The 17,608-nt window shown below is 38.2% G+C and overlaps 1 protein-coding gene across 3 annotated transcripts in view; it reads left to right on the forward strand.

Moving 5' to 3' along the window:
• Nucleotides 1–16,851, forward strand: part of LOC128733559 (uncharacterized) — a 39,529-nt gene extending 22,678 nt beyond the window's left edge. The window contains exons 3-10 of one of the 3 annotated variants that reach the window (XM_053827216.1): nt 4,192–4,300; nt 4,353–4,628; nt 4,898–5,029; nt 13,103–13,198; nt 14,479–14,568; nt 15,175–15,470; nt 15,546–15,639; nt 15,698–16,851. In XM_053827216.1, coding sequence (XP_053683191.1) covers nt 4,192–4,300; nt 4,353–4,628; nt 4,898–5,029; nt 13,103–13,198; nt 14,479–14,568; nt 15,175–15,470; nt 15,546–15,639; nt 15,698–15,808 — 1,204 coding nt within the window. In that variant the 3' untranslated portion in view covers nt 15,809–16,851. The remainder of the gene's footprint in view (nt 1–4,191; nt 4,301–4,352; nt 4,629–4,897; nt 5,030–13,102; nt 13,199–14,478; nt 14,569–15,174; nt 15,471–15,545; nt 15,640–15,697) is intronic. The other 2 variants (XM_053827217.1, XM_053827218.1) reach the window with 2 other exon arrangements.
• Nucleotides 16,852–17,608: the final 757 nt, after the last annotated feature.

Here is a 17,608-nt window from a genome sequence, read left to right on the forward strand (position 1 = left end):
GTTTCATCCGTTTTTAAACGGCTTACACCATGACAAAAAAGGTCGGTCATACTTGGTCATAAGGGTTGCTAGTGTGTGACTGTGTGAGCTCGAAAATATACTAGATTATGAATTTACTAGCCAGTTTTTCAAACAATTTAAAATAATTAACCAATGTCTAACTAGAAATCCTCGCTCCGTGGTTGGTTGGAAACAGCATTACTAATTTAAAAATTTCGAACAGCTTAATACAATTCAAAAATCAACGATCAAATCGTCCCAGTGGACATCCTTTGATCACCGAAATCGTGACCAACGTATCTCCCAGTGATACAGTAATTTCTCTGCATTGCTTGAATCCAGTTCATCGTAGTGTGGTCGATTCCCGTTTGACAGAGAGCCGTATTAATTGATGCGAAAGACGTATTATCGAAAGCGCTTTTGATATCAAGAAAAGCACAAAATGGCGTCTCTTAATATTTGAACGATTTCTTATATAATATAATTAAACAGTGCATTGCGGTTTAACGTGTTGGTATACATGTTGATTTCAATGCAACGGAGAGTTTTTTTGATCTCGGACATTATAACACCGTCTGGTTTTTGTAAGAAAATGGGTAGAATACCATCCGGATCTAGAAATTTCATTGGTTTAAAAGAGCTGAGTGCCCATTTTTTAAAAGGATCCGTAAACCGATTCATTTGGCACATCGTGTAATGACTCATTCCGCTACCACCCGTCTACAAGGCGGACGCTCTAGCAAAAAAAGGAGCATCGCTGAAAACCCCAATCGACATTAAAACACCCTTTGAGGACTTCAAACGGCTAGTAAACGACCAGATCATCACCACCTGGTGCAATATATGGGCCAGCAGCACCAGTAAACTAAGGCGAATCAAAAACACACCCTTCGAATGGACAACATCATACTCAAACGACAGATTTATTAACCGAGTGATTACAAGGCTAAGAATCGGACATACCAGACTAACACATGGCCACTTCTCGAAGAAAGAAGACCCCGCGATGTGTCCAAGCTGCGGCACCAGAATAACGGTTGAACACATTCTTGTCGACTGCCGACTTTACGACACAGAAAGACAAAGATGTAAACTAGGCACATCCTTGCAAGAAATACTAGGTGACGATATCAGCATTCTGAAGAAAACGATTGAATTTTTGAAAGCAGCAAACTTGCAAGCGCATATTTAACTAAAGCTTTGTAACACAATATAAATTTTCCTACAGACCTGAATGACCATATATGGTTAAAAGGTCTCAAATATAAACAAACAAACAAACAAACAAACCACCCGTCTACGTTCCCTAGAGGAACTCCAATAGGTTTTCCACGAATTCCTGAAAGGTTATCTAATTTCGAGGATGAGCCTCGATGTCGAAAATGATATGTCTATGGTCTGATAAACTTGGTTTCAGTAGAGACATGCCAATTTTGAAGTAGGACTACTTCTTTGATTTCTATATTGGGGTGCACTTTAGAAAAATGAAGAGGAACATGTAGCGAAAAGTGGTTATAGTTTGCACGCTTATAATTCTGTTATCCCTGAATAGATTCTAGAGATATTGGTATCAATCGATTGGAAATTTTTCGAAGAATCCATTACAATACAGTAGATTATATGTTTTCCTCACAAACTTTTAAATAATTGAAAAATATTAGCCATTGTCTCACTAAAAATCCACACTCTGTGATTGGTCGGAATAAGTAGTGCTGAGTGCGGAATAAGTAGTAGTAGTAGTAGTAGTAGTAGTAGTAGTAGTAGTAGTAGTAGTAGTAGTAGTAGTAGTAGTAGTAGTAGTAGTAGTAGTAGTAGTAGTAGTAGTAGTAGTAGTAGTAGTAGTAGTAGTAGTAGTAGTAGTAGTAGTAGCTTTAAGAATGGGTAAAGGTCTTAAAGCCTGTATTCGAAATACAAATCAAATCAAATCACTATCAAAGCACAACGGGCGATTTTATAATTAATATGAAACACAATTCGTGAGCAATTACGCAATTTATAGAAAGGTGCGCCCAACTTGCAACGCAAATTGAAAATGAAGCCCAAATTAAAAGGTCAATTTTGGAATTTTGAAAGCCAATTATAATTAAACTATAATTTTAATGTATGTGTTGGAGTTGTATCTTCCATTTCTAGAAAGGTTCAGTTGGAGAAAATCAGATCGGAGAGAGTTATGAGTGTCGTTCGCACTTACCCCGTATTCCCACTTGCCCCGGGGTACCTTACTTAACGACAGTTACGTGAGCTTTCAGTATTTACGATGTTTAACCAAAGCTGACTTTAATTTCAACCTTGCTCTGTTTGTTTTCCTATATACATTTTAAAATTATACAATTAATGCGAAATTATACAATTGATGCAAATGCATTTGTGCCGGGCTGATCTTGCAAAACTGTTGTCGCTGCTGTTTGACTTTTCATTGCCACGGACGTGATCATAGACGATAGCGGTAATCGCTGGTAGTTTACAGTTAGCCTCAACTCGATTTTAACTGCAGCGCTCACAAATTAATGACCGCGTCGTATCTACCCTTTTTGTGTTGTTGTGTCGATTCATTTCTGGAGAAAATTGTATTCACCCGAGACCGGTTGACTGCCTTTTTTCGCCTGAGCAAAGACTGAGTGTAATTTCACTCGGAAAACGATTTTTCGAAACAATGGTCTATGGAGCGCTAGACGGTTTATGCTAAGCCTGGAAACACGTGGAAATCAATATTTATGAACATATTTGCATTTACGTACTTTCGCTTGCTTATTAGTTTTTGCATATTGCGTTTTAGAAGACAATTATTTTCTTAATTAGGCGATTGTCTGTTCAGATTTAAGCGAATTATTTGCTTTACCTTTGTGTGACACGGAATTTTTTTATCAGTACTTCCCGGATGCGTATTTTAAAGTTATATATTTACCAGGCTGCAATATTTAATTTGCAATATTCATTGGTTGTGTCGAAGAGAAGAAAACTTTCTTTCTATTCATGTGCCGCTTGCCAAGAACCGGCTTTTCATGTGATTTCCTTCGGAATCACGTTACCTATGAGTCGATAAGAATTTATAGTTCGATTTTACCCATGTTTTGTTACACATGTTAACGCAACAAGTGAGTCAAACTGCTGTTTAGTTTTGCATATTAAAAGTATTGTGCATTTCGCCTTGTGTTTTGATCCTTCGCGCTTGTTCTTGTATGTAACCAGATTTAATTGTTACTCTATACGTACAATAATGGTTGATATACAATGTTTTACAGAAAATTTATTTGATCCTAACGGTATATTTCTTTATTTTCGCTGCCCGGTATAATTTTAAATCTTCTCATAGGTATGGTTAAGATTTAGCACAAACAAAAAAACCTACCGTCTGACTATTGCTTTGGTTGTTGTCTTGCGGAATCCGAACTGTATGCTTCGTTGCACTCCGTGTGTCCAGCATATGGAAGCTTAACGCCGATATAGGACGTAGCAATAACAATAGACTAAAATCCAAACGAACCGACAATACAAAGGAAACGATAACGCTGCTGTAGCGATGCCCCGAGCTCACTTCAATTAATTAATATAATCCGCTAATTAGTACCGTGAATCTTTCAATGGTAAAGTTTCGTCGGAAACCACGCAAACAGTGTCGGTAGCGGAAACGACATATGCTCAATTCATCCGGTATGAATCATGCAATCGAAACTGATCTTTTATGCATCTCCATACAGTTGTAATGTTGTTGATCGTCTGTTTGTTCTGCTATTTCGTCACATTATTGTTAGTTTATGCTAATAAAAAAGTTAGTTTAACATAAAATTTGAAATCGAAAGGCAAAACTCTCTCACATTTTGCTTTCATTTGTGTTTTTTTTTGGTAGATAAAAAAGACCTAGTTGGCCTCGAGGTACGACACTGGTTTAAGGAACCAGTCGTCGCATGGTCGAATCTCGATTAGGTTCAACTGTTAGAGACAATAGGATTGTAGTCAGTAGCAATTACCCCGCAATTGTCACCCACCTGTCGCATAACAGGATGAAGCCAGGTTCCGAAAACGGAACCTAAGCTTTGCCTTTATTTTTTAGTTTTTAAATTTTTGCGACTCAAAAATTTTAAGACCAATCTGCGTTACTAAACCTTTGAAAAAAATATGTGCAAACTGTAATTTATTCTATAAATATCATATAACATATTACTTAATAATATTCATTTCTACTTTCTTTAGCGTTAATCGGATAAGTACGTTGGCAGATTTCGAAAATTGTGTAAATCTTCAAGAACTATATCTCAGGAAAAATAACATTACCGACATTGACGAATTGGTGTACCTTCAGGTACCAAAAATTTATGTAATTATCGAACTATACTTATTTCTGCTATTTTTAGAACCTTCCGAAGCTAAAATATTTATGGTTGGAAGAGAACCCGTTGGTGGACACCGCTGGACCAAGTTATCGACAAATCGTTCTCCGAGCGTTGCCAAATCTAAAAAAACTAGACAATGTAGATGTTACTCCCGAGGAAGTAGCGGATGCAATGCGATCGCCAATCACTCAGCATCAATCGAGACACGATGTGTACGAGGATGCTGCGCCACCTTCGACGAACCAACAGCAATCTTCACAGCACCAACAATACCGCAATCAGAGCCCCGTTATTGAGGTAAATATTTTCCACAACCGCTTACTTACATAAACATTAAAATGCTTTATGTGAAATGGAACTAAGCTCTAAATATCCATACTTGTACTGTTTTGTTATGAACTGTGTTAGTGAATCAGTGTGCCATTCGTAGATTTATAGAGCTCAAACGTAATTTTTCTTTCCATATTTCATGTCACTAATTGAATGTCAATACTAAAATACAAACCTCTGAACTAACAAAATTCCCTACCGAAACACATCGCCTTTGCTCGTGGCCCCGTCTTTAGCAACCGCAATCCACCACTCCATCGTCATCTGCGCCCGTCTTGCCATCGCAACAGATGAGTCCGGAAAACACCGAATCGGAGTGCATCAGTGATCCAGCTGATCGCGGCTCGTTACCATCCTCTCCATTGCAGGTAAACTTCATTTTTCCCTAATACGAAAAATCCTTTTTATGACCCTCCTCCATTCACGTATATTGCTACGATAGCCAACTAACAATATCATGCTATCTGTATCATGCACTAGCCTTTGCACATTATTGTCATAAATAACCCTTGCAGTTTCATATATGTGCCGGCATGCCAAAGCTTTTATGTTTGTTTTATGTAGCATCAATGTTTCGTGTTATGCCTCTTCTGTCAAAATTATCAACCAAATTGTGTGCTTGTGGAAGGCATTTTTATTTCAGTTGTTTTATTTTTCAGCTTTTTAGATAGTTAACTTTTAAAACCTAAAACTACATAAAGGCAAAGATGTTACGAAAATATGAGATGCTTGTAAGACATAAGGACTGTATCGAAAAGTCTTTAGCAACATCTATCCGTGAATAAAAATGAAATACGATTACTATTTCAATTTTTGTTTTCGGTTTATTGAAGTACGATTTGCAACGATAACATGGCTTACATTAGCCAAAATATTAGGTTCAAAAGAATGAGCGCACTTTTGATGAAACTCCTCCCAGCCAATTCTGCACACTAGGTTTTGTGCATTTCCGGGATGCTGCTGTTCAATTTTTCTTGCATTCCTCCATGCTTTAGGAAACTAATCATTTCTGAAGATCCTCTTCACAATCGACCAGTAACGTTCAATTGGTCAGAGCTCTGGACAATTTGGTGGATTGATGTTTTTCTCGACGAATCGGATATTATTGCCTGAAAGGCACTGTAGTACAGGCTTAGCGCAATGTACAGATACTAATTTCGGCTAAAAGAGATGGGGAGACTGATATTGTTTGTAGAGGGGCCACAATATTTTTTACAACTATTCATGTTTGTAAATTTGAGCATTTATTGCACATTTTGTATAGAAAATAGGCATCGCAGACCACAGGTACAAATAGCATACCATACGATAACCTTCTGTCCTAAATTTTCCAGCGCAATCGTACTGTCGTTATTGTCCACCACCTCGTCCGCCTATTTCGTGCAGAATTTCGGCCCTGGAAGCGCTTTTGAATCCTGTTTGACTTAAGTTTCGTCGTCCATATAGATGCACTTGGTGCCGTTGTCTATTATCCGTTTATAGTTACCGTGCCCTTATTTATGCTCGAGATTGTTGCTCTTCGGATTTCTTAGATACCTTATGATTCTTGTATGTCTTTACGGAGTGTCTGACCTTGATTGACTGAATTATCGCAATGCTTGTTTTAAGTTCTTAGCCAAATAAGACGTTGTTACCAATCGTTGTCGTTTACTATGAGTTATTATTTCAGAATCTTCAGGGGCTAACTGGAACCAGGTTTTCTTCCGGACCAAGGCAGATCCTTCAAGGATAACTCTTCCTTATTTATCGATGATATTTTTACGCTTGTGTGACGCACTTTAAACCGTTTTGCGATTTAGTTGTTAGAAAACACCGTTTTCATTGCACCAAGCGTGCAGAATAATCGAAGCAAATTGATTGCACAATTTTTTTTAGATATTTAAACAATCTTTTGCTTGCACGCACATAAAAATTACTTCACCCATTTTTGAGTAAAATTTTAAAAGTTGCTAATTACTTTTCGATACAGTCCTTACACTATCAATTCACCATAGATTTAAAATACTAGTCCAGTCAAAGTGTTCGGCTTATGTTATAACACTGACGAACTGACATGACACTTAGAAGAAAATCCTTTAAAAACCATCGTCCTGCACATTTTGCTTGCACACTAGCACCCTCTGTTATGCATGTTGCGGAGTAGCTTGCATTTACAGGGTTTTATGCTGTAGGGTTTTGTACATTTGAATGGTTTTATATCGAAAACTCAAAGCAAGACTCGCGCGCCGCGGTGTGGCCATGTTGCGAAACATGCTTTTTTGGAAAATGAGTGGTTTTTGATTGGACGATGGAATTATCGCGAGTGTCTCGTCTGTTTGTCTGTGGTTATAATTTTAAATTTTAAAAATAATGATGTTTTATAACAATCAAATAATTGATTTTTTCCAGAGTTTAATGTTATTAAATTATGTGAAATGTTACAAGCTTCTACGCTTTATACAAATATGCCATTTACACCATCGTTTTACCATTTCAGTCGTTTCCATTCAACTCGATCTTGGACCACTCGCCGTTAATTTCCCAAGTGTCTCAGAAGTCGTAATTTACTTTCGACCTGGTATAGCCATCTTTCACATTAAGCTCCTCTGTTCCTAGGGCCGGTGGGGTTGTTGAAGAAAAGTATTTTCGGCGCACTGTTGTCGGGCTTGTGTCTGTAGCTCGTAACTCATACGCCTCCACTGCTCTGTTTTCAGTTTTTACACCGCTAAATATTGTCCGCCCGAACACGGAAAGGGCGCGTATGTTTGTCTGCTTTGATATATTTAAACTTCGACGCATTTATTTTTAGCCCAATCTTTCTAGGCTCCGCTTTCAGTCTGCCTTAGATTACCTCTGCAGTCGCAAAATTCCTGGCTATGTTATCAAAGTCATCTACGAAGTCTAGGAGTTGGCTATCTTTGGTGGAAATCGTGTATTTCACTTTGATGTCCGCTCGTCAAATCAACCCCTTAACAGCGACTTTGAACGGCATGCCAGATAAGCCTTTTCGTTACCCTCGTCGTGACTCGAGAGTGTCAACATAAATATATCACTCGATCCAATGCAACTCTGATCACTCGCGCCAGTTTGTCCGGAAAACTGCGTTCGTGCATTATCTGCCATAGCTGGTTTCGATCAACTGCATCGTATGCTGCTTTGAAGCCAAAAAATGTGATGCGTGGGCACGTCGGTTGGTGGAATTTGATCCGCAATGACGCAAGCCCTCTTGAAGCCCACCCACCAACGAAACCTTGTGCGGTGACAACCTGGGAGAGTACTTTGTAGGCGTGGTACATCAACGTTATGCCGTAATAGTTGCAGCAGTTGAACCGATCATCCTGTTTGTAGATGGGACAAATCACTCTTTTCATCTATTTCTCCGGTAGCTGCTTCTCCTCCCACATTTTGGAAGAAAAACTAGTGTATAGCCGTTGCCAACGTTTCTCGGCCATGTTTATTAGGCTCTGCTGGCAAGCGATCCTTACCGTCGAATTTGTTGGTCTTCAGCAATCCAATTTCTCGTTTGACTTCTTGAAGATCAGGGGCTGGAACATTACTATCTTCTATGGCCACTCCTAGGTTGACTGTCATTCCGCCTCCTACTGCCTCCTTCGCCATTGGGGTGTTCATCGATGAACTGTCGACCACCACGCGCTCGTTTGTAAACAGATTCCCTCCCCCGGCCTTACGAATTTGGTTCATTTTCTCGTTAAAACTTGCGCGTTTCATTAACATGGAATAGCTGTGGTAATTTATCGCGCTCTTTGTCCTCCTTCCGGTGTTTTTTACTCCTCTGAATCTTGGTTAACTGGTTCCTTGCTCGTCGGTATTTGGCCCTAGTGGAAATGGTCAGCTAATTTATATGTAAGCAATGCTGTTTTTTCCTCTTTACCGCTTGTTGGCATTTCTCATCAAAGCAGTCATTTCGTACAAAAGCGTATTCTGTCCCATGTGCGAAGTTCTCGGTATATTGTGGGTTATCTAGCTGCCCAATGTTCAGCAGAGACAAACGGCTTTGACGAGTCTGGTGACAGTTTTGAGCGCACATATCCTCACCCTATAGGGAACGTATGTTCGTGATGATAGAGAGAAACCGGTCATCTATGAGAACGTGGTCAATCCGATTCATTGCACATTGGTCAGGTAATCTCAAGTTGGTTTTGTGGCTATCTTTGCGTGGGAAACAGGTGCTTCGGATTACCAGTCCTCGGAAAACTGCGCGTTCATAACATCGATAACGATCTGATGTCCCGTGGCGAACAGCTGTCGTACGCTGCTTCCAGCCGTCCGTAAAACGCTTCCTTCCCATCGTCGGATGTACCGGATCTGTCTTACAGGTAGTGCACGTTTATGGTGCTGTAATTGGAGAAATGGTCCTTCATTCTCAATAGACACATTCTCGTGTTGATCGCCGCATTGATCGTTGATTCCAATTTATCACACGATCCGCTGTTCTGCCCAACCCTACATAGCCTGTTTCCAGCTTGTTGGTAATGCCTCCGCTCTGGCAAAACTGAGTCTTTCCCCTGTGGATCTTTCAATCCTTCTCTTCTTTGCGATAGATTTCCTGCAGAGTTACGATGCTGAGCTGTTCGAGCGGTGTCGAGCAGAATATTCTGATCCATATTTGTTTGACATTTCCATAATAATTTAGTTTAGGTAGGTTGCCTTATTAGGGTCACGCTATCGGGTCACGTTATGGGTTGCCATCTTAGCTTTAGTGACGAGATACCACGTTTCTTAATCCGACCGCTCGCTCCGTATCAGGCGTAGCCGTGGAGTACAACCCCTGGAATAGGAACAGACGCTCAAGGCTGTCAAGGTTATTCCTCGTTGTTACAAACAACGTTCACATGAGTGCCTCCTCATCCTTTCCTGCTTTACAAATAAATATAGGGTGTTGGATGGGTTCGTCTATGATGTGTCTTCGTCTACTTTCCTGGCATAGAGACGAAAAAACAAATTGAAGCGAATTACATTAAAACTATTAAAAAGCAAAGCCTAGGTGCCCGTTATCGGGCCCGTTATCGAAACTTGAACTTCCCGTTATCGAAACTTGAACTTCGGTTTTTATACGACAGACTTCGCAATACAGAACAATTGCATGGTCAGTTGCTACGACCCTGCTGACTCTAACAGCCTCTTCCAGTCGAGATTCGAACATACGGCGACTGGCATATTAGGCCAGCATCATACCTCGAGGCCAACTGGGAGGTTTTCAAACTATTACTTAGTCTTAATATTTATGGAATGTCTCTGCGATATCGACGAAAACATTTTTTTTCCCATGTTGGGTATTTTTATCACTGCGACCTTTTGTTTGATCTATTGTGATATATCCCCCATTTTACTATAGCTATGTTCATTGGCGTAGCTAGGAACTTTCCCTGGAGGGGGCCTAGGGGGTGCCTTCCAAAAATTTGAATTTTGATTATGATCTTGTTACTCTGGCTGTCACCGATAGCACAAGGTTTTGTAGGAACCAGGCGGACTTGATGAGGATCCGCGTAATTACCAGATATGTCGTGAACACAACCTGTCCGCGCATCACATCTTTATTGATTTCAAAGCAAGATACGATACAGTCGGTTGAGACCAGCTAGGCAGATAATGCACGAAAACGGTTTTCTGAATAAACTGACGCAACTGAGCAGAGCTACATTGGAGAGAGTGTTGTGTTCCGTGTGCATCTCGGGGATACTTTCGAGTTACTTTGAGACGCGGCGAAAGTTGGGACAAGGTGACGGCTTATTTTGCATGCTATTCAACATTGCACTTGAAGGGGTGATTCGACGAAATCGGAATCTAGGACAAATGTTCTAAACGTAAATGCGGCCAAGACCAAATACTCAAAGGAAACAAATGTGTGCCTCTCGCGGATGGTAACTTTTGATGGCAACGAAGTAGAAGTGGCAGACGGGTTCGTGTATTTGGTATTGCTGGTGCACACGGACAACAACACTAGTAAGAAGATCTAGTTGCGCATTCAAGCGGGAAATTAGGCTTCCTTAGCTCTCCGCAAAACGCTAGCCATACGTGATTTTCGAGCGGAAGATACTGCGAACGATATTTGGAGGAGTACAAACTGAAAGCGGAGAGTAACGAAGACGTATGAATCATAAGCTACAAGCACTGTTTGGAGAGATTGCCATCGTCATCTGGCGAAAGTCAATAGGCTACAGTGCAACGAAAATAGTTCTCTTTAATAACTGCACCAGCGCCAGGAACAGGAAGGCTCAACGTGATGGCTCGGCCAGGTCGCAAATGATTTGCGACTTCTGTGAGTGGGAAATTTGCGACGAGTGGCCCAAGATGTAGTTGAATGGAGACGAACGCTTGAAACAGCATGAACCGGGATGGCTACTAAGCTACTGACGACGACAACTACGCTTTTGCGATGCCCAGTGAAAAAGAAAATATCTACACAGCGGGAACATATACACTGAATTTTTTCCCGGTTTCCAATTCCAATGAGGAAAATTTCTGGAGGGGGCCTGCAGAATTCTGGAGAGTCCTGGTACCCCAGGCACCCCCTCTAGCTACGCCAATGGCTATGTTGTCAAGATGACGCACCACTATTAGAAGTGACCGTCATTCGAATAAGTGACCGTCAACGAAAACATACTCACCCTTATTCTGCGAGTCACGTGGCTCAATACGCTCAATACGAGTCACCTAGGTGACAACCGTGTCACCTAGGTAACAAACCCCTGTCACCTAAGTGACAAACCGTGTCACCTGTGACACGGTTAGGTTAGGTGACAATTGTCATCAGATTCGCGGCGAATCCAAAATAGTCACGTCACTCGCCGCGCAGAATAAGGGTGACTGTAAGATAACCACTATTTAAAAAAATAAAAGTCCTCTTGGTTTTCCTAGCTGCTTTGAATATGACGAAGGGAATCTGGTGATCACTCGGAATAAACGCTTGAAATGATGAGCTGTGATTGTGATTCAAACTATTTCCATTTTCTTTGTGGCTCTTGCACAGGGCTCAAAGAATATATGCAAAAAAATTAAATATAGATATTTAGCATAAATTTTTTTGTCCATAATAGATGAAAGAAATCTTGCATATGACTAAGTACAGTTTTCGAATGACGAACTCCCGCTGGAGCATTAAAAATTGTTTCACTAAGAAATTTAAGTTCCGAAATACTGTATCTTGAGTACTTGAGTACTTTCGCATATATTTTTTTTAAAAAGTCGAAAACTAAGTATGGATCGTATTTACGTCACCCTAACATGTTTCCATAGCATGTACTTGCGCCCTTAATAATGGTTTTGTATATAATTGTATATTTTTAACAAACCGACAGTGTTGAATACATCAGATTTTGCACATGATGAACCAATGATATTCATGCTTATAAAGTAAATTCTTATTACGAGTAGAATTTATTGAAATATAGAAAATTTCGTATTACAGTTAAATTTCGTTATTTGCACTATGCTTATCGTCGATTTTGAGAAAAACTTTCGTTTGTCGGGGTGATCTGATTAAGCCAAAAAATGACATGAACAACACTTGAACTGTTAGTGAAAATAGCTCAGCTTAATTAATTAAGGGCGACAAGCTTAGTGCAATTAACGATATTTGATTCAAGAAGACTTTACTCTCGTCAACTTGACACACGCGAATTAAATAAAATTAATTACCAACATGTTTATAGGGGGAAAACGATATGAGACAATCAATTCCTCAATTCCCGTCATTCCATTATATGAATGGTTATAGAAAGTAGCTCACGCAAGCATTGTCGTTATTCTGCAGGGGAAAACCTTGCAAGACCAGTAGAAATTTTTGCAGAATGACATTTGTCGTGACGTATTTGTGTAGAAACATACGCGTTCTTTTCGTAAACTTTGTTGTGATTTTTGGTTCGGACGAAGGGAAATTTTGATCGATGAAATTAAAAAATAAAGTCAGTAGCATAATTTCAATTAATGTTTATAATAATCGCTTTTTAGTGAAATTAAAGTGCACGGATTGGAAGGTACGCATGTTTGAATCAAATCCATCCATCCATCCACGAAATGATGTAAATTGAAGTGGTTTTTCTTACTACGACGGGAATTAGCACTAAACCTTTTAATGATAAATTGTTAATGAATAACAATTTGTTCCCCAATTAATAATATTCAAACGGAAATTAGTAACAAACAATTGTGTGTTTTAAATTATTGTATTGATAAGATGTGTTGTCTAATGATATAATAATGTAATAAAATATAGCTCATATTAATCATCGATGATGTGTCGAAGAAAAACGAGGTTCCTCACCGAGGAATCGTATGCTTCCAATCGCTTAACTTTTTTACGCGAAAACTTAGTGTTTTATATTTTGCAGAAGCTTCCATTAGAAAGAGTTTTATATGATTTTGCTGTATATTTTTCATTTTTCTTGCGTTTTTTTTCTCTCCTATTTTTGGCATGTATACACCAAACGATACCAATATAGCGAAGTCCTGTGAACCGGGACAGCTACTCTCCACCACAAACCCCGCATGCATCGCACTATACCAGCAATCAACGCGGCCCTTATCACCGATATGACGTAAGAGCACATACGTATTACATTTTCGTGCTATTTCTGTTTAAACCACACTAGTACTGTTTCTGATTCACCTAATTTTTACTAGGAGTTGACTTTTACCACCACATTTCATGTCTTTGCTGTTATCACTTTTTTCTCACATACGAAGATTAACGCATCCAATTAGCCTAGTCTAGCTAAAGCATATGTGTTGTTTATTTTCTAAGAATATTGGTGTAATATAATAATGCCGGGATATTTTGTGTCGAATGGAAAATGGGTATCAATTTTCGAAATACTGTGCGTAAAAAAATTAGTGCGAGCAAGTGCTTCAAAAGTTCTTAGCTTAAAGCACGGCTACTTAAAATTATACTATATACAGTTGGTTGCATGCCATTAAAAGAAATTGTTGTTGTTTTTGTTGTTATTCGTTTATTAGGACTTTTAATTTTGTTACAAACTTGAAAAATGGTGTTAATTTACAAAGAATATTGAAGATATATGTAATATTAGTGCTATTTTAATTTTACACGCTCTATAAAGTGCTTTAATACATTTATTACAAAGTTCAGCTTGATTAAAAAACATATCTGTAAAACTGATCTATTTATCTGCACATGTTTTGTAAAAAAATCGTCTAATTTTTATTACGTATTCAATAGTTTATGTGCATTTCAGTTTGAGTCAAATGTAAAGATCATCTTTCGAGGAATACATGCGATACACTTCATTACTGACTTTTTTATTTTAGCTTGTTTTAAGTGTTGGTAACTGTTAAGGATATGTTATTTTTTAAATTTGAACATTTGGTCGTCAAATATGCCCATTACATTTGTCAGATACAATAGATCGAGGATCGAATTCGCGTTGGAAAATAAAAAAAAACAAAAGAATTAAATGACAAGCACATGTTGACAATTCTTTCTTTCTTTCAATCCACGTTACAGAATGTTATTTAAACTATTTAAAGATTTTGAAAAATAATTCTGAATAGTGCTGTAAAAGTCACGCTTAGTGGATTGAAATATGGTGACATTAACATTGAAATATGTTAATTATTTTAAATGTAAATTCATCTTAATTTAATTATTGTGGTGAAGGCTCCATAGCTTGTTCAAACTAGTTATTTGATATCTTAATCAATCTTATTGAAATGTATGAAGCGAACGTATATATATCATAATTATGAAACTACGCTGGAAGTTATTGTTTATTAACCGTTCTACCTTTAGTTGCAAATGCAAACAGTAGAGATTCCTGGTCGATAGGATAGTAATTAGGTTAATTTGTGTTTTATACAGCGATCGCCAGGGTCAGACCAGGACAGTCCCGTTTCAGGCTACAGGGAAAGAGTACCAATAGCACCAAGTATTTCCACACACTCTATGAAGGTATGTAAGTTATGACTCAATCGTGAGTGCTCTGTTTTCATAGACAAAATCTTAGTTTGTTTAATTAAAATACTTATCGCAAGACACGGTTTAAAAAGACTAATATCTAGCGTTATCATTCAGCTTTGTCGAAAAGTGATAAAGAAGACTTTTTTAATCAACCGTTTTTTAATCGACCGAATGAAAAAATATGTGAGAAGAAATTTTGTTTACTCGCAAACAAATCATTTTAGATCAAGACAGAGCACTTGGTTACGCAATTGCTTTGACAATTCATAAATTGAATGCAGTAATTGTGCGCAATGCTTGAACACCCACCGTATTCACCAGATTAGTTTCCCAGTGACTACTACCACCTCAGAAACATGAAACTATAGTCCGTAAACTGTGTACAGCAATCGGAGCCTGCCACATAAAACGATCAATAAGACTGTTGCAGTGACCTTTTCATTTTAAAAATTTAATTCTGGCATACAAAAAAAACTTAAACACCTTCGTGAAAAGAATTTTTCGTCAAATGCAAAAGCTATGGCAGCTGTAGCAATAGTTTTTATTTAAGAATAAAGTCGTATTAATAATAAGTTTTTATATTGCAATTTTTCCTAGGAATACTACCAATCCGATTATCAGCGACAAAACCCGCCCGCGCACTACCGCCACAGTCAGTTGGACCTCACGGAGTGGGACGAAAGTAACCAGAACCCGCATCATATGAATAATAACAATGGTCATTCATCGAACCATGTGAGCGGCTATAACCACGCGCCTCATGGCCATCCCAATCGGCGCAGCATTGGAGGAAATAGTGAACGAGATCTGTATCAATATCGCAATGGCAATGCTAAAGGATCCGATCCACGCGATGAATGGGAAGACGTCGATCGGCGGAGAAACGAAAACAGGTACCTTCTGGAACATTTTCCTTAATTTGTTTTCTGACTAAACTGACTGACGGTTGTTTTATTTTTGTTTTTCAGGCGTTCAGATTCAAAATTCAACGACAACGCAAGTGTAATATCAAATGCCGTTCTAAATCATTTTGCTGGCGTTCATCGGAGACCTGTGAATAGAGTAGGTATTTGGTGGTTGGGTGGAACAAACGACTTATCCTCTATAAACCTAATTTTAGAATTCCAACTTACTCTCCGCCACGCTTTGTTTAGTGAAGGAACTGGATTATCCTAGCTTGGAAGTTGTTGAGCACGCAATACGCTGTCGTATTGATGAACTTGCAGAATAAAACAGCTTTCTTTGAATTTGGATTTCGGCTACCAATTTGGCACTTTAACAGTTTCAATATTTAACAATGCAGCATGAGATCAAACTGTGGTAATTTTTGTTTTTCTTTATAGATATTTAACTATTCGTTTACCGTCTCGATACGTACTGCTTAAATAAACCATCTGCCGGTTGTAAACATAAATTAAAATATTTTCTTAACTGTAGAAGCAGGGAACAGTAACGGTTCTGAGATATTATATATTTGTAAACAATGTTTTCTGATTACAAAAACAATAACTTAACTAAGTTGTGATTCGTACGAAGTGAGAAAAGACTTAAAAATCCACACCCATGTCAGCGTGAAAGGTGATGAAATTAAACGATAATAGCCCAGATAGATCAAGAACAACAATATAAAAACAAAAATCTGCCAATTTTGTTATAAAGAATAGTACTAGGGTAACTGTTTCATAAAACTAACACCTTCTAGGAAGACCCGTTTAATTACTAAGTGTTGATATGCTTATAACAATGAATCAACAAAAGATGTGTACCATGGATAGAAATTAAACCCAACGGAAACATCTACTTTGTCGCCTTCTAGGTTCTCTTATTAGCAGCGTTAGTGTAATGGAATAGCATTTTTAAAATATTTTGCAGCTTTGAAATCAGTCCAATATCAGTACAAACGTAGATGGATGCAATAAAGTATAGAAGGACAATATTGACAGCATAGTGTCTCGCGAAAGGTACGTTAGTGTTACCTCTGAGTATTGTGTTGTATGACAGAAACGTGAGAAGTGTGAGAAAAAATGCGTGCAAGATTGCTTTCAACTTTGTTTCGGACTAATGCGACATCTGTTCCTCGAGTTGTGCAATTAAAATCAGTCAAGCAAAAATCGTCCAGAGATAATTTTATTGTATATTTTGTTTGCAACATACTCCTCACCAGTTCCGTTATTGTAATTATGGAAGGAACAAAAGCGTTTTTATCGTTGAGCAATATAGTTGGTACGCAAATTAATTTCTGAAGTATTTAATACGATTTATTAATAAATAACTACTAACAAGTCAGCTTATTGTTAATACAATATCACTTGTTCCCTAAGATGACAGATATATTAGACAAATTTGACAGTTTCAACCGATGATTTTTATATAATTTTGCGTATAATTATTGGCGCACTCTTGCCCTGTCCATGGATCGCACTTTTGCCTCGTTCGTGAATCGCATTTTTGCCCCGCCAGGCACTTGGCGGGATTTGATCAAATTATGGAAAATAGAAATATATTTTGCCACATTTTCAAAAGAGAGTAATGTTAAACGCTGCTACAATTTGTTTAACAATTAATAACCTCCTGTTGATATCATATTCACCATGAAATGAAATATTACATTAAAATCGCTCTTAAATATCATTAACATGATTAAAACAGCTGTGCCTCGTAAACAACAAATGTATACGATAGAATCAAGCTGTCAAAATGGTCACCCATCCATACCAATATTGTCAAATAACGTAAAATCTGCACTGATAAATTAATGAATAGCACTTTTACTCCCAGCGCACTTTTGCCCCTCCTTACTGTAGAGTTTTCTTTCAATGTAAAGATCGCTTCAGGATTACAGTAAACTTCTTTGCTATTAAACCTAATTCAGTTGCGATTACAGAGCAGAAGCCGAAGTAGAATTTGAACGAAGTACAAAAAACGGAATAGAGTAAGGCGGGGCATAAGTGCGACGTTTGAAGTTGCCTTCAATTTTCTTGACATTTAAAGGCAAAGCAAAGTCTAGGTGCTACATTTCGTTATCGAAACT

The sequence above is a fragment of the Sabethes cyaneus genome, chromosome 2, assembly GCF_943734655.1.
Source record: "Sabethes cyaneus chromosome 2, idSabCyanKW18_F2, whole genome shotgun sequence".
Lineage (NCBI taxonomy): Eukaryota > Metazoa > Arthropoda > Insecta > Diptera > Culicidae > Sabethes > Sabethes cyaneus.